Here is a 23,881-nt window from a genome sequence, read left to right as displayed (position 1 = left end):
CTCAAGTATTCCGATAATTAGAACAGCATCTACTTCATTGACATCACTGGGCTTAAGAAAACATCAGCCAAGATGTTTTTCTCTAAATATTTTTAAGAAATTATCAGAAACGTTCACAAAATGCAGGAAAAGGGAGAAGAGAAGGATGACCGTTCGTCTTGCAGAACAAATTATCTCCTAACAATAAATCGTAATTGCAGTTACTATCTGGTTAAGCATCTGTAATCCAAGATTTCTCTCACATCATTAATGTAGAAGCCAACAACTTTACACCAACTGACAAACTTATACAGCTGTTGCTCTCTAAACAAGATGTAATGCTGAAAGATAACCACTAAAGCAATCCCAATGGATTTTCCATGACTCAGGGATCTCCCTGGACACCTTCCAAACTGGGAAACTGCAATCTGCTTTCCCCTTGTAATTTTCTTTGGAGAAGTCATTCTTCAAACCTTCACCTATTAAGCCATTGCATAATATTGTTCTGCATACTCTTAAATTCTGCTCAAAAGGTATTTGTGTTATTAGTCTGGGCAGCCTTCCTTTTATGTAGTCAACAAGTGATGGAAAACTGCAAAATGAAAAGATACACTTAAGTGTTTTTAATATATAGATGTTGATTAGGGTCCTTTTGCTTACAATGCTGTGTCCAGTGCTATGAAAAAAAAAAAAGAAGAGTCTATCCAAGAAGGCAGTAGAGTCTCACATCTCCTTCAAAAAGAACAAGTAGATAAGAGCATGGAAATATCCACGACAGGAGGCGGTAGAAGAGATTTGCTCTCGAGATCTTCAAATACATTACATTTTGCTACTGAAAGATGCCTGTGCTGCTTATAACCCACACATGCTGCATCTTTTCAACATGGCTACATTTCTGTACTAAAACTGGTTTAAGAAGCATTACTATTCCCTGTTTCACATCAGTGAAACAAACTTGCAAGTGCATAAAATGAGTCCTATAGACTTGCAGAGGTACCTAGGAAAAAAAGACATAATGTTCTTGAAATGTTTTCCTTCCAGCAAGCTTACAGACTTTTTCATTTACAGAAAACAAGGTTCTTAAAAGCTCTGGGGTCAGTGGCGTTCCAGTGCCAGGTGGAAGGCATCTGTCCATGCTTCCTCTGAAGAAAACACACTAAAGACAGAGCAGCTGTGGAGGCAGCCTGGTGCAATAAGTGACAGAAAAGCAACTTCTGACCCTTGCCTCCCAGATGCTCCCATGTGGCACTGCAGAGATGAGCAGAAAGACCACTCCTGTATTTAGTGACACCAAAAACTCCCTCTTACACAGTGTGGAGAAAGATACCAGGAAACTTGCTGCCTTGAAAATCTTGTACTCTAAAATGTACTACTTCATCCACCCAGCCCCACCTGTGGCCCTTCTTCTATGAGCTGCAGAAGAAACAGACATCTGTCATTCAAATCCCCTTCATCAACGTGCAAGCTCTTTCTCTCCAAAAGCACAGACAAAAGATAATCTTGGCCTAGTATTCATCCCATATTACCTCCAACCTTGCCACCTGTCTGCTCTCTCTTCAGCACCACAGCTACTTTATTTGATATGTCCTTTTTTGCCAACAATTTGGGAAAAAAAATCACTTTTTATCACAATTTCCTGTCCAGTTACAATCTGGCCATCATGCCCTTCGCATGATGTAGTACTTTCCTCTGCCATTTCTCCCAAATGCATCTCCAGGTGGCACCTTCTCATCCCACATTACCTTTCTGAGCTGATTTGCAACAGTCTCCCACCTCTCCTCAGCAGAACAAATCTGTATTCAAATATCCTTTCTAAGAAATTGAGGAATGAGGTCTTAATATATTTGTAAGTAATCTAATACAGCTCTGAAAAACAGAAGACACTAATAAAGATAAGTAAAGAGAGGATGGAAACTGCAGAAAAGTAGGAACGAGACTCAGAAAAGCCATTTCAAATTGGTATAGCAATAGGACATCCTTGTACTCCTGTTGCTGACTCTGTTTTAACTGGATAGAGCAGAGACTGTTATTCTAAGTCAGCAGGCATCAAAGTTGCAGGACCTATAAGAGAATGCTGGTTCAGTTCTAGGAGGAAGGTAGGAAATTGTATACTAACAAAGTGGAGCTAGAAAAGCCCAAAAAGTTTAAAAAAATATCATTTCATTTGATCCTGCCAACTAGCAAGTATGACTCCTACTATCAGTATCATCTCAGTGTTTTATCACTTCAGTAGCCTTCAGATTCAATCTAGAAACTTCTTACCTCTTTACTACAGTCATAATGGAACATGAAAGTCATTCAAATATTAATGATATCTTACTAAAGAAAAGGGCCATAATAGAGCTTTATGATATAGTTTTCTTTTTTATATAACGCTGCCTAACAGTTGCAGCTATGCCAAAAGAAGACAGTGTTAACAAATCAGATGACAAAGTACTAAAAACACTTGGATACAAGACTTCTGAACAGTAAGTATATCCACCATATCTGTAGCTTAAGGGATAGGATATTGTGACAGCTTCCAGGCATTTGGCAGAGGGAAGACACGAGACTGACATCTTAGCACATCCATTCTCTAGCGTCAGGATCTGTTATTTCCCCTCTTTTTGCATCCAAAGGTACATATCTGCTGTGCTTCAAAAATCCAGTATTTCTCTTCTTATGCCCTAGATGGACTACATGCATTTCCTCAGTCAGGGAACATCTTGATTACCCTGTTAAAAACATGTAGTCCAGTAAATAGGTCTTAGGTGCTTTACGTCTACTGTAAGTAAATCATACCCAGAACAAAATCTAACATTCCCTTCAGGTATTCCATCCACAATCATGACCTCCCTCAACTTTCATAAAAGTGGCCAAAATGCTCTGCTTGGGATATTCAGAAGCCAACAGTCATCACAGACACAGAAAATACCGTACAAGTCAAAGCAATAAAGAATGATATAAACTCCATGACTGTCTTCAGTGGAACTGAATTGCTTTACATCAGATAATTATCTGTCCATAAGTTCTATAACAAAGCAAGAACATCTACAAAACAGTGCATCCCTGCATAAAAGCTTTGTAACTACAACAGGTACTCTGATAACACTCTCGGCTTCTTCACACCCAAACTCCATCACTTAAGCTCCGGTCTGGATTTATATTTGTTTATACAACTCTATTGGTTCTGAGACACACAGTGTGAGACCTGGCTCCCACAGCATCTGGGTCTCACACATTTGCAGCACAGTCACTGTTGCTTCTTATGCAGCTGGTCAGGGAGCTGGGAGCTGCCAACCAGCTGCACCTACTGGAAGAGAGTCTAGAGAGTGAAAGTGCTAGTGCTGCACTTGATGCCACAAGCCTGTGTCTATCACAGGACTACATATGTAAGTGAGTGTCTGAAGTGGGGAACTGTGTCTGCTATGAAGCCCAAAATGTAATACTATATATGTACTGGGACTCGAGTAACTATGGAAAACTGCTTGTAGTGATATGTGCATTAAAATCAGGGACTTGTACACACGTATTGCATATTTTCCACGTGTAAAGGAGATGTGATAGTATGAAAAACCTCTTTGAAGAACAAAAACTAAAAAAAAAAATCAGAATATGGACAACTAAAAAGAAAAAAGGTATCCTGGCTATCTACAGTCTTGGACTGAAGAACTGTGCTGATAAAGGAACATCTGTGCATAACTAGACAAACTACAAAAATCATAAAAGGCTTTGGCCTCCCAAGCCTCAGTCTCCTAATTGCTTCATAAATCATTAAAAAATCAATATTTTTGCAATTATTTATAATAGAAGACAAGTGCATTTGAGTACATGAAAAATGTTAATCTGACAACTACAAACTAACTCAAGAGAAAGGTAGGTTTTTGCGACCTTTTCCTCAGCGAGGGAAGCAGTCTGCTTTGGTTTTTTTCTGCCTTCAGAGGTAGCATCTTCTACTCAGATGGTGATGCTAAGCCTTATTCCTGGATATGAGCCTCTGGTCATGAAAAATCCAGCTGAGTCTCATCATCAGTACATCCTTACATCTTCCACTTCCTTACAACATTCTCATTAAGTGCAAGAAAGGAAGCAATAATTAGGGTGGGAAGTCTCCACTGAGCCAAGGCCAGCAAAGCCTCTTAGTTTGCTGGGGTTAGAGCTCATCACATGCAAATAAGAATGAAGTACATCTCCAGATCTTGATTGCATTTGGTACTACACAACCTTCCTGATTGACTAGGTACAATCATTCATTACAGAAAAACACAGAGGGGATAGACATGGGGAATAAAAGAACTTCCCCTTTTATGGGCAAAACAGCATACAGGCCCTTTTAAATTCCAGTTGAAGAGAAATTTGCATTGATCAACATCTGAAAGCCACAGGCCTGTCAGAGGTGTAGTATGGAACTATGATTTACATGCAGAGCAAGTGACACAGAACGAAATCCGTGTATTCAGAAGAATACAGCATGAGGATAGAAAGATTCAAAAGACTGATAATTTAAAACTGAAATCTTGGTAACATGACTGAGTTTAAATATTATTAAATACCGTTATCGATACACATGGCATATGTGTGGGGTTTGAAGTGAAGATCTAAAAAGCATATCTTTCTAAGCCACAAACTCAATGAGAAACTAAGGACTAAACAAGCTTCAGATATAGAGAATATTCTTCTGGGAAGGTGGTGCTTCATGCTGGTAGCCAAGAGTCCCAGTGGGCAACTCTATGCATCTGTTCTCCAGAACTATTGCAAGGGAGCTGGGAGAGGAAGAGAGAACTCTGTTCTCTGGGCTTATCAGCAAACATAGAGCAACACAGATGATGCACTTTTGTGCCTACATACATTGACATATATTGTCTATATTCACATGAAAGCCCACAGTGGAAGCATTTCTTGTGCTTTTTACCCCTTAAATACTCTTGCAGGTTACAGAGCCAAAGAGGTGCCTTGTGAACACTGCCATAGCTGGAACTTGGCAAGCTGGAGTGAGACTGGTGACATACTGGAGTACTTATTCCATGTGGTGAAGTTTAGTTTTCATCTAAGGTTTATGTTGACTCCATTACACTAAGTCGTCTGCAAGGAAGAGAGAAGCATGAAGGAAACTTGCTACTTCCAAGTCCTGCTCTTTACTTACTCTAAAATTCAGTGATTATAGCCTCTCTTTCCAGAGGAGAGAAAGTTGAGGGGGAAAAAAGGACAAAAAAATTTGTTTTATGCTGGAAGATATTAATATACAGCATGAAAGAATATCTGAGAATTCATTTATTTATTTTGTCAGAAGAAGCAAAACAATTTCTCAGAGAGGCATTGATTTGACACACACTGGATAACATACCTTCATCAAGAGCTGCAGAAAGATGAGCTCCAAATCTAAATAACTGTAGTAGCAGTTCCCACTGCAAACAGCTACAGAGTATTCCCAAACACTCTGTTATTGATCACTTCATCCAGTGCTACTAGAAATGTGTTCCTGCTGACCTCATTGATCCTTTGTCTCAGTCCTGAGAGGACTTGCATGTGGAATGCTCATGTGCTCTGAGTACACTAACCAACTCCTTTCACATTCTTCATCATTCTGACACTTAAGTGCTGGCAACTACCATCCTGCAGAGTTGAGAAATCAAAAGAGAACAGCAAAATATGTGACAGCAGCAAACATCACACTAATCCCATAGTTCTGTTTCCGGATAGGATTAGGTTAGGAAAGGAATTAGCTAAATGGGCAGATAAAACAGTGAGACCCAAGTGGTGGGAGAGGACAGAGAAAAAAGGCAAGAGCAAAATACACCATGAAGTAACAGGCATCCTGCAGTAGATAATCTTCTTCAGGTGGCACAAAGCATTAAAATTTCTAGTCACAGTTACAGAAATTATCAGAGTATTCAGAGGTCACCAAGTTGCTGCGTCTGCTGCTTGAACTCTGCTGCCACATCTCTCCTTATTTTTCACCTTTGTGGGAGTTTCTCTGTACAGTTCTTTTTCCAATGAGACTGAAGAAGGAATTACTTGGTTCTCATTTTCTCTCTTTACTGTCATAGTCACTGCCATTCCTTCCAGCTACATTCCTGGGCTAGCTCATCTTTAACTTAAAAATTGAGACAACTGTGATGCCATGGAAGTCACTACTAAATATTAAGGGATCAGAAGTGACAAGGTAAAATAATAAGAGTTGAATTTAGGGTTATGTCAGGAAGATACATAGTTCTACATTCTTGTGGTTGGTGTCACAGACTGCTTCAGACAGAAACCAAGGTTAAGGTTTCAATCATGGTTCCTAGCATGGGCTGAATACACTGAAGGTGCTTCTTCCTGAGGGAAGGACAAGAGACCTTGAATCAGCACTGAGTTCTATTTTCATTTCACAGCACTCAGGCTATATTGCAAGAGAAAAAGTGTTTTTGATTTCCAGTAGTCTCATTGTTCAGGAACACATAGCAGTTTTGTGCATATCTTTTCTACAACAAAAGCTGGAGTTTTGCAGTAAGGTCAGCAAACTAGATCTCTTCAAAGAGAGTAGGAGAAAGAGAGGAGTGGATGTCACCTCAACCAAGCAGCACCCTACCTCTTTGAGTCACTAAAGAATGATGTGGCCTCATATGGAGCTGTCATTTCAATGGGTGAGAAGCAACATAAAGGTAGGCCAAAAGAGATACTAGATAATTTTGAGGTTTTCACACCCAGGGAGTTCCTAAGTATTTATGATGCTCCTGAACTGTAAAAAAAAATGTAACTTAACAAGTATTTAGTAGAACAAAGTCTTAAGGTCCAGAGTTTTGTTCTGGAAAGGCCTGGGAAGATGGTAAATAGTAATACAGATAAAAAGTTTTTATGAATCTATAAAGTCAACAAAACCCCCTTATTTAGGGACTCAAAGGAAAAAGAAGAAAAAGAAAAAAAACAGAAACCAAATCTAGAAAACAAATAGGTTCAAATGCAACATAAGAGAAACAAATCATTACAGGACAATCAAGTCAGTATCCCACCTAAGCTAAATATCAGAATGCTTAAAAGACAGCCAAGACTAAGAAGATATAACAGTAAATATTTCTCAAATCTTTACCAGTGTAAGAAACTAATGTGGTACAGGTTACTCAGACAAGGATATTCTCATTCAAGGTTGGAGGTTGTAATAATACAATCAACTTTGAAAACTGCAACTCAAAAGACAACTCCACTTCTCCATGGCCACTCCATCCTAAAATAGACAATCTTGAATTATTTCTTCTCAAATATGATGGCCATGTCAACAGAGCCACTAACAAAAGAAACAACAACAAAAGAAACAACAAAAACACAAGCTCTTTACACTGCACTTTCCTCTGTGCCAGAGTTCTTTAAATTTTTCCTGCTTTAATTGTCAGCATTTAAGTTACCCTTCTTGGCATAGTCTCAGTTTACATTTGAGATCAGGTTGCTATTGTGAGAGAGAGATCTAGATGGAAAAATCTTTAGTGTCAAGTAGCACACTACCCTTAACCAACAAGAGTTCAGGACTCTAGGATTGAGCATTATGACAAGAACACACCATTCCTAACCAATATGAACAAGCACATGGAGAAGCTGTTTCATGAAAAAAACAAAACAAAACCTATTTCCCCTTGTCTCTCAATAGTTCTTCCAGATTCTTCTGCAGCTCCTGTTCAGTCAAGTACAGACGAAAACATATGTGTTTAGCACAGATATTTTTTGTCAGCAGGCACAAATCCAGCTTGGTGCTAGCCAACAGGTCACCAACTGCAGCAGTACTACATGGTTGTACAGACAGTGCCAGCTGAGAAGAGAGACTGAGGAAAAAAAAAAAATCAGGCTGACTAGAACAGCCTTGCACAACTGTCCCTATCTGATGATCAAGTTATTATGTACAGGATAACTCCATATATCCTACTCTCTAGAGTTTCTCTTTCTTGCCTGTTTATTGAAGGAGAGATGCTAAAGCACCTTTCAGTTGGGTACATGAAAATGACCCTTTGAGGGGCAAATTTTATCGTCACAAGTGTTTTTGTTTGCGTTGTGTCTTCTGCATCTAGGCTTCTGATAAGGACTTATCTGTACTGTTACCACTGCATTAGACCCAAAGCAACCACTGCCAGAAGATAGCCTAAGAGCTAGTACATCTTCTGTCTTATCCTGAACAAAATCAGACCAAATCACCCTAAGCCACAGTCTTAATTCAGACCTACTCACTGCACATGTTCCAAACGAAATAAATCAAGACTGAATTTGGCCCATATCAGGAGTAACTTGTTCTAATTTTCTAATAAGGAGACAAGGCCTAAACACAGCATCCAGGTTCAAATAATCAAAAGCCTGGGAACCAACCCAGAACTGGTTTTCTGTTGGAGCAGCACTGAGTGCAGACATTTCAGCTCAAAACAGCATCAACTTGTCATTTGACAACCACTTCCTTGGTCAGAGTCCAGTTAAGCAGCTGTGGTTACTCAGTTGCTTGGTCTGGGTACATCTCTCAAACACAGCAGCCCATATCTTTATGGACCTCAATCTGGAGTCTACATGTGGGCAAGTTTGCAAGTTTGGGGAGAGTTTTTTGACTCCATTACAAACAAAGAATTCCAACATGCTCCTAATTCCTCCTCTTGCAAAACTGACATTTCCAAATTCACTTTCATGAGATTAATTTAAAAATCACAAGAAGACATACTTTTAGCCCTCAAAATGTTGGTTTTCCTCAGAAAAGCAGGTAGAAATATACTGAATATTTACTGGACTGGAAAATTCATCACAAGGGAGGCTTTTCCAGCACAGATAGGCTTAGCTCTTCTTGTCATTAACTCTTACATGGGAAAATGCCCCAGATTCTAACTACAACAAGGGAAAAATAGGCTTTTAAAAATTTATTCAAGCACACCAATATTTCATTAAATCATTGTAGAGCAGATGGTAAGATGAGACTGCACCCCCTGGGCCTGCTTCAGGCAGCTAACACAAATGCTCCTTTCGCTACAGATCTCATATGATGTTGGTGTCATAATTTTCCTAGGAGATTTGGGTCAAAAGGCTTTACACTCAAATCTCTTTTTTATATAGTACAAGTGCATCCAGACTAGACCCTAACAGATAAGAAGCAGGGAGGCTAGTACATGGCATAGAATCCTCTCAGGGACTTCCAGGTCGCTGATTTACGCTGGTGCATTTACAGACCGAATCTTTCTAATCCAATTAAAATCTCATCTGGGCTGTCAATACAGATCTAGCTTGTTTTTTTATTTTAGTGTCTCATAGAACATGCATTAATCCAGACCTGTGGACAAATCATCCCTTCTAGGCAAATTCTGCTTTCTGCAAGCCTGGCTTCTAGCCAAGGTCCTTTCACTCATAAAGCCCTTACTGCTCCCACATCACTTGCCATACCAGGAACTCCTGTGGACATGCATTATCATCCTATTTGAGTGCTTTATAAAAAAGTGTGATATACATCATTAGCCTTCTGAAAAATGTTACTTTTCTCTCCCTGTTCACTTCTAGTGTAATAATGGCTAAAATATTGTCATTAAATATAAGAATATAAATATGATCTACTTTCATTTCAATGGCTTAATTTGTGTGAAATTTATATGCCAGTTTCAGGCTGTCAACACATTCAATAAGTTGTAGCATAGATCAACTCACAAACTTCTGGGGCCAAAATTTTCATGAATCATCATGTATACTTGTCATTGAATTTTGCACTGAAAACATTATAAATTAATCTGTTCAATAGACTTCCATAAGGCAGCTGTAAGCTGCTTTGCTACAAGCACATGGAACACTGGTATTTGCCAGGCATAAAACAAGAATTTCAAAGCAACCTTAATACCACCACAAACTCTCAAACTCCTCATAGAAGCTAATACATTTTCAGTATGCAAAAGTCCAGCAGCAACTAAAACAGGTCTTTCACTATGACCCTAAGATAAGTAAGTTCAAATTTTAGCAAGCCAAGTTCGGGATCAAAGAACATCTGTTGGTGATGTCTTCTGGAAGTCTGGATTGAATGGTTCAACGGATTGTGGTATTGAAGAGCTTTGATATGACCGATTGGTGAACTTTGACATGGCAATTAAAGCTTTGGATGTGAAAAACAATACTTAAGAGCTGTCAGAAATAAATTGTCAGCAGATTACAGATTACACTCTTACTCAGACATACCTGTCACCAATCAGAATCCTCCACAACCAGTCAGTTGCATTTTCAGAGATGAGTTCATGTAGTCTCACATAAGAGGCAAACTGACATAAATATAGGCCAGGATCTTGTGAGAAATCTCTGTAAGATGAGATTCCTCATATGCCACTTAGTCAGAGGCAAGTAGACCCTTCTGCTGCACACCCTAATCTTCCTGAAACAGCTGCAAATCCTATTGACTGCTTCCCACACCCCTGCCATGGAATACTGCAAATGCTAAAAAACTGTCATTGGTGCTAGGGAAGGCAGAAATAGTCAACAGAAAAAAAAAAATCCATACCAATGTACTATGTACACAGAAAGCACTATGGTTATGGAAACTCTTGAGCTGGAAATTGTTAGAGTATTGGAAAGTATCCTGGAAAAGACCATCCCTATGGTCACATTTTGCATTCTTCCATAGGCATCTGCTTTGGACTCCACCTTGAAATAGGAGCATGGTCTAAGTTATCACATCATTGATCTGACAAACTATAGCTGTCCCTATATTTGGTATGACATATTGTGGTTTCCTATATGTTAACCTCCACTTACATGCCCAAATTATATGGTTATTGTCACTGCTATAGCACTTTGAAGCCACAGTAACAGGCAAGAACTTACTGGGCTAACATTATAAATGTAACACTGAAAGAGAACTGGGGAATTCCTCCAGTTCTGAGATTGAATATTTTCTGTTCTATTCCTCATCTCAGTAGCACCACTCAGGCATATATATGCTTACAGATACCTCACTTTACATAACCTCTGATCTCAGAGTGGTAATGAGATAGCTAATAAACTGCATCAAATGGGTATTACCTTTATGAAGCAGATTGCAAAACAGCTCAGCCCTACAACCTCTGCCTGTGTTTTACATGCAGGCTGAACAAGAGGGCATCGAATGACTTGCTGCCTTTGTCAGGCACGAATAGCAGGTGCCTACTACTGGAATCTGCAATATTTACCACAAAAGCAAATGACAAAGTTCATCTGAAATGACTGCTTTCCTTCCTGTTTACATCAGTTGCTGCAAAAGCACCATTTCATGCTTCAAAGGCAGCTGGCCGAGGAAATGTAATTAGCACGATCACCTGATTCTGATACCTCACCAGCACTATGTTACTGATCAATAGAAAGGTACAGTCCTTCTTTTATAGGTCCTCAAACCCTAAGATTTTCCATTGTTCTGTATTATACAGCATATTTTATCCCAAGGTTGTTAACAACAAATTTACTGTAAGGAATTAATTCTCTAGAGAATGTATGAAATTCCTTCTAATACGCCCAATCTTATGCCTGGAGAATTGTGCAGTGCTGTGAGAATAAGCATTTTATTGTACTTATATCTGGTGGCAATGTCATCCATGTAATTTGCTGCCTTTCTCCCACCAAGGAAATGGTCAAAAGAGAATGAAACAAAATAAATTTTTTCAAAAGTTCCTTTACTCCTCCTTTGAAGGAAGGAGTTCATCCACCCCCTGAAAATACATCAATCTGCCAGCAGAAACTTACCACAAGTTCAGAGAATCTGGCATTGAGCTCTTCTGCTGGTGGGATCGGGACAGAGAACTCAAGGAACTGGAGAGGGTTGTTGTCCTTGAGGTTGATTTCAGGGAGGTCGCTACCCCCAAAACAACAGAGAAACCCCAAGGCATGACGATTCCTCTTCCGGGGGGCCATGATCATGGTGTATGATGCTATCTTCTGATCATGTTCTGCAGGATATTAAAAAAAAAACAAAACAAAACAACACAATAGACATTAAAAGATTAACAAGACTGTTGGATCTGTGCAGCTCTCTGCATTGACAATGGTTATCACTGGTGTCACAGGTGGAAGAGGACAGAAGGATAACACTCAAGCTAAACAAGGTAGTCAAATTGTAATATGGTATTAACGTGTTCTTGTTAGAATCACACTAACATGTTAGTGTAGAATCACTTCTTCCAAGGTTTCTGAAAAGAAACTCGGCGTGGGATTTCCGAGCAGGTAGGTTTGTTGGTAATGGTCAGTAGCCAAGGTTGAATGCTACCATCGAATGGCAGTATTGGCCTTTAGAGAAAGAAACCAAAGTATCAGGAGCAAAAAGCATATGCTGGAGAATTTACACAGAATAAATGGAAGAATCCTCCAATGATATCCCATTTGGTCAAAATAAAATGACTAATGAAACAATGAAGCTGAAATCAATTTTCCACTCATCTGGAGCCAGACCATCAAACAATCATATATCCCCTTATGGCCAGGACTATTGCAGTAGGACCATTTTCAAACACACGTAACTAGTTCGGTCTGCTTTATGTATTCAGAGGAGAAACTGCACAGTGCTAATGCATCCTTTTAGATTTACGTATGAGCTGCCAGATCTCATCTTGACAGGACCCAGGCTCAAGGAGTGTAAAGGGAGGCAAAAGGAGGCCTGAAGGAGGAGCTGGGAAGTGACCAGTTTTACCACACAACACCGTTTGTGAGCAGCCCATCCAAACAGGAAGCCTCCTGCCAGCAGTTTGAAAGGAGGGATCTGTGCAGTCCAAAGAAAGCTGCATATTTTGCCCTTTTAAGGGACTTGTTGTTTGACAGCTCAGGGGCTTATTTCTGTTATATTTTTTAAGGACTTCACTTTTTCACTAAATCTGCAGAATAAGCTGTATCCTTAGAGAGTAAGTAATTAAAAACTGTCTTGAAGCCCAGTTCTCTGGGCAGGGGAGCAGGAGAGAAGTGGCAGGTGAACTGAACTGCAGGATGTTGGGTGCTGTATCAGCAGCAACACAGCTGAGTTTTGTCATCCGAGCAGCTGCTGCCCTAACCTACCCCACAATGCTTTAGTCTGCTTGCCAAAACAAGGCTGCTTTGAGCTCTCATAGAGGCTCAGTATCTGTGCTAGGAAAAGCACCTTTAGGACAGCAGTTGCATAGTGGGACTAATATCCTGCAATCAGCCAGAAACTCTCCAGGGAATTTTTGTGTAGAAACTGGCATGCTCACTTCAGAGAAGAACTAAACAACAAGCAAAACTCCAAACCACTCAAAACTCCACCCTTGTGTCGCTATGTGCTTGGTAGGAAGAGCTTGCTCTATTTTGTGCTAGGATTAATTTATCTAGCACCTTCTCTTATGCACTAGAAGGGCATCAGCTGCAACTCTCATGCAGCTGGAAAGTGAGCTGGTACCAAGAACTGTCTTCTGGAATTCTCAGTTTCCTTTGCTCTCCATATCAACAGTGCAAGGCGTAGTATGTCTCAGTAGGACACACTGGGGCAGGGCAATGCTGGCTTCAAAAGCAATTTCATAAGAACATTGAATTGCTGCTGGGAGATGGCAAGGGTCAACTTAACGCTGGAACTGGTCTCTGACACTGCTTCAGTCAGCAAAACCAAAATGCCCTCAAATCTAGCACAATGATGTACATGGCAACTTCAGTTTCCTCTCAGTGGTGGAGACTTAAAGAGATTCAGTTATTACAAGATTTCACAAGAGAGCCTCAGAAGAAGTTCTAGTCCACAGAACATCTCAGGGACTAATCTGAGTGCAATGTTCTTCAAGGTAATGTGGTCATGGATGAGGTTAGAACCCACTAGTTTGATACAACTTTGTTTTAAAGGAAGTACAATCCACGAGACAAACGCAACCTACATAGAATTTAACTGTATTTGCATCAATTCAGTTGTAACCAAGTTCTGGCTTGCTTCCTAGAGGTTTCTGCACCAATCATCAAAAGACCAGCATTCTCTGAGGCACGGACAATGAAAAATTGGTAACATTGGCTGAAACTCTGAAGTGATAATGAAGACCATGTCACCCTTTATGTGAGCTCAAGTCAGGACTTTGGTAAACACTCTTCCAAAACAGGTACTGGTTTTGTACAGGGAAAATACTACCCTGGTCATAGAATGACAGGTTGTCCTGGACTAACAATCTGTTACTCAGCTTTCATCTTGAGCAGTTTCGTCTAAGACGTGAACAATCCATCTCCAGGTCTTCTTAATCCAGAATGCTGAAAAATACATCAGCTAGCTTTTGCTCCTATGGCGCTTTTACAAAATCAGCATCTGTTTCTCGGGATCCAGAACTGAGAAACTACTCAAAAAGGCTCCTCAGCTTTTACTATTCTGCAAAAGCACACACAGCTCACCTTGTATTGCCTCACTTTCACAAAGCACCAGTCTCTTGAACAGCTCATACTCTTAACATTGGCATTTTCCAGGTCCATCTATAAGCAACATGCAGGAAATTCATACTGACAGAGCAGTAAAATGGCACTGTTGTATTGCTACAACACAGTAACTGTAGATAGGTGAGGTGTCTAGACACTTTTAAAATAAGAACAATTGAGGAACGCTAGAGAGGAATTCAAAACAGGTATTTCAGAATAGAATCAATAAATGAATGGTATTTCTAAGTGGGAGCAGTATCATTGTAAAGATTAAGCCTGACAGTCACAGAATGCTGAGAGATATTTACTTAAGTTGCACTATATATGCTATTTAAGAACTAATTACATCTCTTTGATTTTTGCTGGTGTACATAGTTTTAAACAAAATGAACATTTTCTAATAGCGTCCAAATTAATAATATTTTTCTTTTCTTTCTCTCTCTTCTGGTTTTTTCTTTGTCAGGAACCAAGTATGGGGAAAACATGTTTCCAAAGGATGAGGCAGAGAGGAGGGGGAGACAAAAAAGGAAATGAAGTAAAGAATATCTTTCATTTTTCTGATTGATAACTGAAAAAAAAAAGCTATCATTAAAAAATTATGAAAACAACAAAAGGTGAGGTTTTTATTCAAATAAAAATCTCTATTGCCTTTCAACTTCTCAACAGCAAAGTGGTTGTAAAAACAAAACCCGTGCAATTATTTATTTCTATATATATATCTCCAGTCAGAATCAATGGAAAATCTCTCTCTGGAGAGAGAAGCAGTATTAAATGTTAACTCCCTCCCACAGCTCTTCTCAGTTGTACTGTTTTACCATTCTGCACAGCACAAACAAGTTGCTGTCATTTCAATAGCTAACCACACACCCTCTCCTCATAGCAATCCCCCTTCCTGCTTCCCAGTCCCATCTGTGGTTCGGCTCAGGTCAGGAGTCACAGTCTGGAACTTTGCCCGAGGTCTAATTATAACAACGTCCTCTTCCTCTGACAGGGCGTACGTGTTCAGTTCTAAACCATTTGGCCCAGTGACCAAATACAATTAAGTTAATGCAGTTTTCCAAGTCTTATCAGAAGGTTTAGCTGCATGGAATAGGATCCATATTAATGGCACACAAGCATTCTCTTTCAGTTACAGGTTTTAAATTGTTTCTTCAGTCTCTCTTCTTCAATTCTCATCTCAGAAATCATAACTTTTGTGTCGATGCTCTAGATAAGCAACGTTCTACACACAGTAAGACACCTGAAAAAACTGCTATGCCAGCAGCACTCCTGTGCAAGAGAGCTGATTATCATTTTTTCCTCCCTGTCCTGTTTATCACCACCATGAACAACTAGTGCAATTGCAACTAAAACAGAGAACGTTACTTTTGTATTATTACCTTTGGAAAAAAAACAGAAGAGAGAGACAACTCTGTGGGTTTATTATACACACACAGTTCTGCAAAACCAGTTTTCTACAGAAGGAAATATTAATGGAAAACACTGATGCACTAATTTCCAGTGCTGAATATCCACTGATCATCAACAGACATACAATGTTGGCAGATGTAGCCACAGTTCTCACCTGAGTGGGAAGGATGGGACTAAATGAACAATGCAGAATCACTGTGTACATTGGTTTATGTTAAGAGAAGGGGAAACAAAGTAAATCCCTTCCATTTTCCTGTAAATCTGTATATTTATAGCAAGGTAATACATATAAGTGTGATGCATCGTCACAGAAGTAGAAAGAAACCTGCATTTGGACTGGTTTGGAACACAAGCCATCTCATCCTTCCTCTTCCAGAACCAAGTTAAATCTCTGTTATTCAACTATTAAATAATAAACTACAAGAACTTCATAGTATTAAAATAGCTACCTTCCTCATCACTTACAGTCTCTATTTTGTCACCTGTAAGCACCATGCTCAAAACTGTCTAAATTATATACATTGGGTAAAGTTAAAGAGCTCTGTACTGATCCTATGCCCAGTTCTCTGGACCATGTTACTTCTCTAGTACTCAGATGATGACACTATGAGCTTCATAGAGTGTTCCATCCACCAGAGGAGTTTTCCATGTATGTTACACGTAACATGACAGACATCAGATGCATCGTAAGGCAACTGCAGCATGAGGGATGGCTACTGGCATTCTGGGATGCAACAAGAAAAGTGTGGTCAGCAGGTCGAGGGAGGTTCTCCTTCCCCCTCTGCTCTGCCCTGGTGAGGCTTCATCTGGAGTCCTGTGTCCAGTTCTGAGCTCCTCAGCTCAAGAGGGACAGAGAACTTCTGGACAGTCCACCACAGGCCCACCAAGATGATCGGGGGACAGAAGCATCTTCCTTATGAGGAAAGGCTGCAGGAACTGGGGCTGTTTAGTCTGCAGAAGAGTCTGAGGGGAGATTCATTAATATTTAAAAATATCTAACTGGTGGGTATCAGGAGGTTGGGGCATTCTTTTTTCTGTTGTATCTAGTGACAGGACAAAAGGTAATGGGATGAAGCTGAAACATAAAAAATTCCATTCAAACATAAGAAAAAACTATTTCACTGTTCAGGTGAGGGAGCCCTGGCACAGGCTGCCCAGGGAGGGTGTGGAGTCTCCTTCCTTCGAGGTCTTAAAGACCCATCTGGACATGTTCCTGTGTGACCTGATCTAGGTTGACCTGCTTTGGCAAGGGGGTTCAATTGGATGATCTCTAAAGGTCCCTTCCAACCCCTACCATTCTATGATTCTATGAAAGGGAGCAGTCAATCAATTTACTGCATCTGCAGTAGTAACTCAACTCATTTGATTTGGATTTGTAACCATATCAAGGACTTTCCTGTTCTCCAAGGCACAAAACAACAACAAAAACAACTATTTAAAACCCAAAAGGTTAAAATCTTTCTTTTAGGAAGGAGGGTAGTCCTTCTTGAAGAGCATACTTTCCTATATTGGATAGCTAGGCATTTGACCCAAAATAGATCAACAGATCTCATGGGAAAGAAAATCCTGGAAAACAAGTGGGGCCTTGTGCAGTGACAGCTACTGTCGAGCTATGGCCTACACTCAACAGTTCCACCAGAAGAAACAACTCAGTGCAAAATGAACTTCTTGTTTTTAAACCAGTTTATGAATTTTCTCTCCCACAGTACATGAAAACGAGACTGTAGATCTCAAGGTGGTATAAGCTAGCCGAAGCACTGAGCTCATCTGTTTTACACATCATCCCATCAAAACTGAGATGGCTAAGAACTTCAAAGCATTCCACAGACTTAAAGATCGACTCCTGATATATACATAATATACTGTATTATTACTACTTTATTAAATTTTTATTCATTTATTTGCCTTGGAAATATGTCCTGAGAAAAAAGCGAGAGTTAGTTGAAGACTGTCAGGTGTAACTATATTCATGAACCTAACTTAATGCAACATGTGTGTCAAAGATTTGTTTATTTTTAATACTTTAAGGGTGCTCAGGATGTGCTGGCTGACTAATGACTATTAATGTTAGTCTGTTAATGCCCACAAATCCAATGCCCACAAATCCAATACGTCTTTCTTGATACCAGCTCATTGACACACAAAAAAAAAAGATAGAGAACTGTAAGAAGCCTTTCCCCTCCAAATGATTACTTTGCAACACTTTCTCTGTCTTCACTTGGGAATTAGGAGAAAAAAAACTTTAGAAAAAAATAAACTAAACCAAAAAACAAATAACAAAATGAAGGAGAAAAAGATACCAGCAGATTCCATGTTTTCTTTAAAAAAACCCAAAAACCAAAACAACAACAATACCCAAGAAAACTCCATCAGCTTTTCCTTCAGGCAAGAACGAGTGACACTTTCCAGTTCTAGCCTTAGTTCTCGCTTTCCTTCTTTTCTCTCAGCTTTGGTTTTATTCTCTATGTTTTTTCACTGTTCCATTGACATATCCTTGCGTTCCTTTATGATGGCACAGACTTGGAATGGTTTCTAGCTGTCACTTCCTATGTCTCAAACTGCAAAATCCCTCTCTCTTTTAAAGTAGATATTGAAGAGAAAAAAACCCCACACTTCTGAAGAGAAACCTACTGAATGATGTAAGCTGTAAAGATTGCACCATACTTTGGTATGTTTTGGTTTTGTTCCATTGTCTTTGCTGTGGCATTGAAGTTGTAGGTTCTCCAGTGCAGGGTCTGCTTAGATCACTTACTATATAGTGCCAAGTAGACTTCTGGTATTACACTAAAAGTAACAGAACCAGTAGATCAGCAAAAAAGTAATCACCCAGCTGTAATCTGGCCAGGACATAATGGTTCACACCCCAGTAATGATGCTGCTGTAGAGGCAGAATTAACAGTGTCCATAAATCCAGTGTGGATAAATGTATGCTTTATGAAATACTAGAATTTATGCAATGATTTCCCCTACCACAATATTAGCTTCCCTCAACAGATCACTGTTCTTCAAATCGCTATGACTGTAAAAGCCTGTGGGAAACCTGCAACATAAAGGCAAACATGGGGGAAAAGTCCCACAAATCCCACAGATGCCACCCCAGGACAATCATAACTGAGGATAAGACCATCCAGCAGTAAGTTTTTTCAAACACTCTCTACAATCTCCAGATTTTACTCTTGGAAAAAAAAAAAAAGGTGCTAAAAATGTTGAGTTTAGGATTTGCCAAGAATACACTGTAATCTCAGGGCCATGACTTTAGGATATCACAATCCAAACTGTATCTGTGCTACCCACCAGAGCACATCTGAACTGCCCTTTCTGCAAGCTACAGATCTAGACAGCACAGCGCAGGTTAGACTCTTTAACTTTCTTTGCTTTCTTTTGGTGCTGGGTCCAACACTGTGATACAATTTCACAGGAGTGAATGCCTTGGAAACTGGAGTGCAAGATGAAACCTTTATTCAATTTCAGAATTCATAGACTGAAGATGAAAGGGAACATGACACCACTCAAGCACATGTCACTGACAGCCAGAACCAGCACACTGCTCCTTCAGTTCCAATGCAGAAGACTATTTTCCTTTACAGGAAAATGAAATCTCATGTGTTTTACAGGTCTTACAGTATGAAATGCCTTTAATAACATTGGTTTTGAACTGGCTTTAATCAGTAATATCTATCAGTTCAACCCATAAGACCATCTCCCAAGGATGAGACATCCACATCCCAGGGCCAAGTCTTTGACGACCTCAAACAGGAAGCCAAGGATAGATTGATGTGGACAACAAGCTGTCCCATTCAACCCTCTACACTAAAAGAACAGGAATACTGATATGGCATAATAGTGCTAAAGCTTGGTCTAAGGATTTGAAACCTGTGTAATATTTCTATTGGTAAACATGGGGTTTAGTTTTAAGGGATGTCATTCCAGAGTTTCCCAGTAGCATTACAAACTGCCGTGTTCAGATTGAGCACACAAAACCCTATTACTAAGAGTGTCCCTGTCTTGTTTGAGTCATTGTAATTTTTCCATTCTGTCATTGCTCAATTATTTCCAGACATGATGTAACTATTTTGCCAGGGGATTTGAGAGTCAAAATGTTGCTGTTGTTGTCATCCTTATCCTGGGTGCCTGAATTTTCCAGACAAAATAATCAGCTGAGGGCATTAGAGTTCCTCTGTAGAGAGAGAAATAATCTGTAAGAACTGCCAGTGTGCTCCAAGAAAAACAAACAAATGGTAAAGGTCCAATTATATTTACCCAAATTCCAGCTCATTTCCATGTGAAATGCTGTTTTCTTATTCAGAACATGAGTAGAAGAATGTTTCATCTGCTGTCCGATGTCATTGCAGTATACAAAAATTTATTTACATTCTAACCCTGCACTCAAGACCACTACAGGACAATAAAGTTCCACTTGACTGGAAATTTGCCTTGGTTATAACCACTGGAAACTACTCACAGATGTAGGTGTACAAGTATTATCTTCACTATTGATAAGCAAATAAATAACCCGCACTGGTAAAATTTTCCTGAAGTTATCTCATTGGAAAAAGCAATTCAGACTTTACAGCAAATGGTTATAAGTGGAGGAAAACCCAATGCAGACAACATTTGGACTTCTACATGTGTTTTTATGAATGACACTGAATCTCTTAAAAAATAACATTGTTCATCAATGCCACTCAGGAATGGTAGGTTCTGGCTGATGATCTGCCACTTCCCTAAGCAATGCCCCAGTCAAAGTACAGTATATTTCTGCATAGCTCTCCAAACCTGTAAAGAATAAAGATGGTGGCTCTCAGGTCAGTTCCATATACTGAAAAGCCACTGATGGGGATGTTAGTTAAAAGGCTTCTTTAGTGATTCACTAAAAATTGTCAGTAGATGTAGCACAAAGGGAACAGGTCTTGGGATTTTGATGTTCTCTCCATCTTGCAGTAGGTCAAAGCACAGGCAAGGTCAAACTGTCATTGATTTTATGTGTCTATTTATCAAGCTGCTCAGATTCCAGAGTTGTTAATTTGGCACCAAAAATAAATTCACTATAGAAAATGAAGTTAAGAAAAGGTCATATACAGCATTTTATTCCAGCATTTTTATTTTTGTTCAACATTCTGACAAGGGATACTCTGGGTTCAATGCCCTGAAACTTCAACGTTACGCAAGTAGGTTTGAACTCTAAGCCAGCAGCTTGGTGAAACTGTTGAACTTTTAACCTAACGTGTCTTCATGAAGAATGGATATTTGGAAAGAGTTCTGCTAAAGGATTTTGGGTTGTTTTCTGTGTGTATTTTTAAGTGGCATCCAGATAAAATATATTTTCTGGCTGCTGTAATATTTACAGGAGGAGACTTTACACCAACACTGAAAGCTGGTTTAATAGCCGTGACTTACTGCTTTAGATTTTGGGGCTGTTAAGTATTTTATGGCATTAGGGTGCACAAGGCTTTGTCTATATTTAGGTCAGATTCCAGAGTTGATAGTGTAACTGATGAAGGCAGTGATCAATTATGAATACTTGAAAAGAAAGCACTACCTAAAACTAGCCACGTCCCTTGCATGGTGCTTTTGGCCAACTACAGCGTGTTGCAAAGAGTGCAGTAAAAGAAGGGACAATGAGAACCCCTCTAAAATACCCAAACGTGAGGATCTGCTCTACAGAGCAACACATATCCAGAGGATACAGAGCATGTGGTACACAAGGGTGTAGTGCCTGTGCCAATCACTACCAACTCCATTCTATTGCCTTCTCAGGACTGCCGGTAGCTAGTTCTAGTCTCCTGGATTCTCACATTAAAAGGTCACATCCACATCAAGACCCTTTATTGCTCATGATTATGAAAAGTTTAAGTACCGGAATATATCTAGGGAAGATTTCCTAGAACTGTAGCTGACCAGCACATTGTCCTTCTCCAAGCTTAGCTGTATGCTCAGATACCCAAAGAAAACTGCAGAGAAGTGCATACAGTAAATTTTTGGGTAGTCATCTCCAGACTTCTACCTACAGCAAGTAAATAGCCTGCCCAAAGATACAGCAAGTTGTTCCAGCTTCTGAGTCCAAGTCACTTACATGTCATTGACAAAGATTTGAGCACACTCCACAGAAAAACAGCAGTATAAAATTCCCTCAGCTCCCCAAGACAGCTGCATACTACAGGAATAAAATAAAAACAAACAACAAAAAAACCCTACAACAAAACAAAACAAAACAGCCTTGCTTCTAAACGGCCACTTGATCTGGGTATATAGTCCTTAGGTATGATTAAAAAAGAAGACCCATTGTAGAAAAATAGAACAGAAGTCTACCCTCTATTAGAGAAGGAACATCTTCTTTATCCCTTTAGGGCTGCAAAAATTATTATTATATCCAGTGATGTATGTCTTTGTAGAACATATACCAATATCACTGCTTGCTGTCTCTATTTCAGTAGAGCACTGCTTTATTTGATAGATTGTACAGGATTTTATCCAAACCATCACCTCATGCAGTTTGTTTTGTTTCATCTTTTGGAAGCATATTTTAAAACTTAAAATCAATATTTTTTCCTGCATCCTAGATCTTTAATTTATGGATGGAATATCTACACATAAAAACAGCAGGCAGTCACACATTGCCTCCTACAACAAGCTCAGGTCTTGGCTCTGCTGCCCAGGTCAGGCAGAGACATTTATAAGATGAAGTTTGAAATTACATCTGTCCCCCTTTTCTACATGCTTTAGAGAAGATACAGACAACTAGCACCAACATCTTTCCACTAACAAGAAGTAGCAGTAACATTTGACCTTCCACCTGCCCAAAACCTGATTTGAACAAGAAAATCTCTTAATTTTCACACAACACTTTGCACCTTCTACCAAAATAAGTGGGAATTGCAAAATGTCTGAAGCTCTGAAACATCAAGACTAACTATATATTTGGACTGGATGGAAATTCAAGTAGAAATTCATTATATATAACCCAACAATTTGCATCTAAGCTGCCAATTTATCACTAATTTTTAACTATTCGCTGTTGGAGCAGTAAATATAAGATGAAAATGGCACTAATACTACTGAATCCCCATGTTTTACTTCCCCTCCCTCAGCCATTCATATTAAAAGAAAAGGGTTCACCACACTACCATAGTGCCTGACAATGCCTAGAAGAGAGAAGTGGCTCCATCTCCAAATCTTTGAGAAGATAAAGTAGCAGATGTATAATGCAAACACTGAGCCCACAGCACCGAGACACTCTTCAGAGTGACCTCTTCCCTAGTGTTCCTTCTGTCTATACCCTAACATTAGTCAAAGGCAGCTTGTAAGAAGTATGGCTATTACCCAGAAAATGTTCTTAGGAATGGGTTTACAGTGTTATCAGTTATTAACTGCAAAAAGCTCCACTGGGATAACCCAAGAATTAAACAAATTAAGCAATACAACTCTAGAGAGGGGAGTTGGTATGAGAAGTTTTTTTTTTAAAGAACGTTATTTTGTTTCCAAGAAAAAAACAGTTCTTTAGACAGAAGCGAGTCCACAAGGTCTTAGAATATCCTGTTCATGCTGAGATTTCAAACACAGGCAAAAATTTTCTACATTTTTAAGAGGTCATGCATGATAAGGAAACAATTCCTCTCCTACAGGGCCTCCTAATAGCAGCATTAACTCCTCTTAATTTCCAGACCACCTTTTGTATCCATATCAATATTGCCAGACACATTTCCAGAATTTACTGTAATACTCCTACAGCAAGAGTTTCTCTCCAATCAAACTGCAATTGTATGACTACCTGGTTAACAGTTCTCAGTCATCAAATCTCTGCATGATGACCAAGTCACTCGTCTCCCAGTAAGCTGCTCCAAGTTCCAAGGAAGTGAGCAGTTCTCACAAACACCTCAGAAACCTCCATGCAAAAGAAGATGAAACGTAACATTGCCCAAATGAAAACAGTAACAACAAATCTTAGTTCTGGGACGCAATTCACTTTGAGAAGTAGTTCTGTCTTGTTCATTTAATGGAGAGAAACCAACATTGACAATATTCTGGAAATGAGATCTCTTTGCCCCTTCTAACTTGTCACTCTGGACCAAAGAAAGCAATTCTCTAAGGAATGGAATGAGTGTCTCTAAGGACCAAAATCTGAGCTTGAACTATTAAATAACTGAATAGATGGAAAGCACTTATCATGGTAAATGGAGCAAAGGGCAAG

General features: G+C 39.4%; 1 protein-coding gene across 1 annotated transcript in view; it reads right to left on the bottom strand.

Annotated features, from left to right (window-relative positions):
* DAAM2 (dishevelled associated activator of morphogenesis 2) overlaps positions 1-23,881 on the bottom strand; it is a 178,200-nt gene that overhangs the window by 111,784 nt on the left and 42,535 nt on the right. Inside the window, exon 2 of the mRNA XM_061991273.1 lies at positions 11,644-11,846. Coding sequence (XP_061847257.1) covers positions 11,644-11,817 — 174 coding nt within the window. The 5' untranslated portion in view covers positions 11,818-11,846. The remainder of the gene's footprint in view (positions 1-11,643; positions 11,847-23,881) is intronic.

The sequence above is a fragment of the Colius striatus genome, chromosome 2 (assembly GCF_028858725.1).
Source record: "Colius striatus isolate bColStr4 chromosome 2, bColStr4.1.hap1, whole genome shotgun sequence".
In the NCBI taxonomy this organism is placed as follows: Eukaryota; Metazoa; Chordata; class Aves; order Coliiformes; family Coliidae; genus Colius; species Colius striatus.
This window is presented reverse-complemented; position numbering and strand designations above follow the sequence as displayed.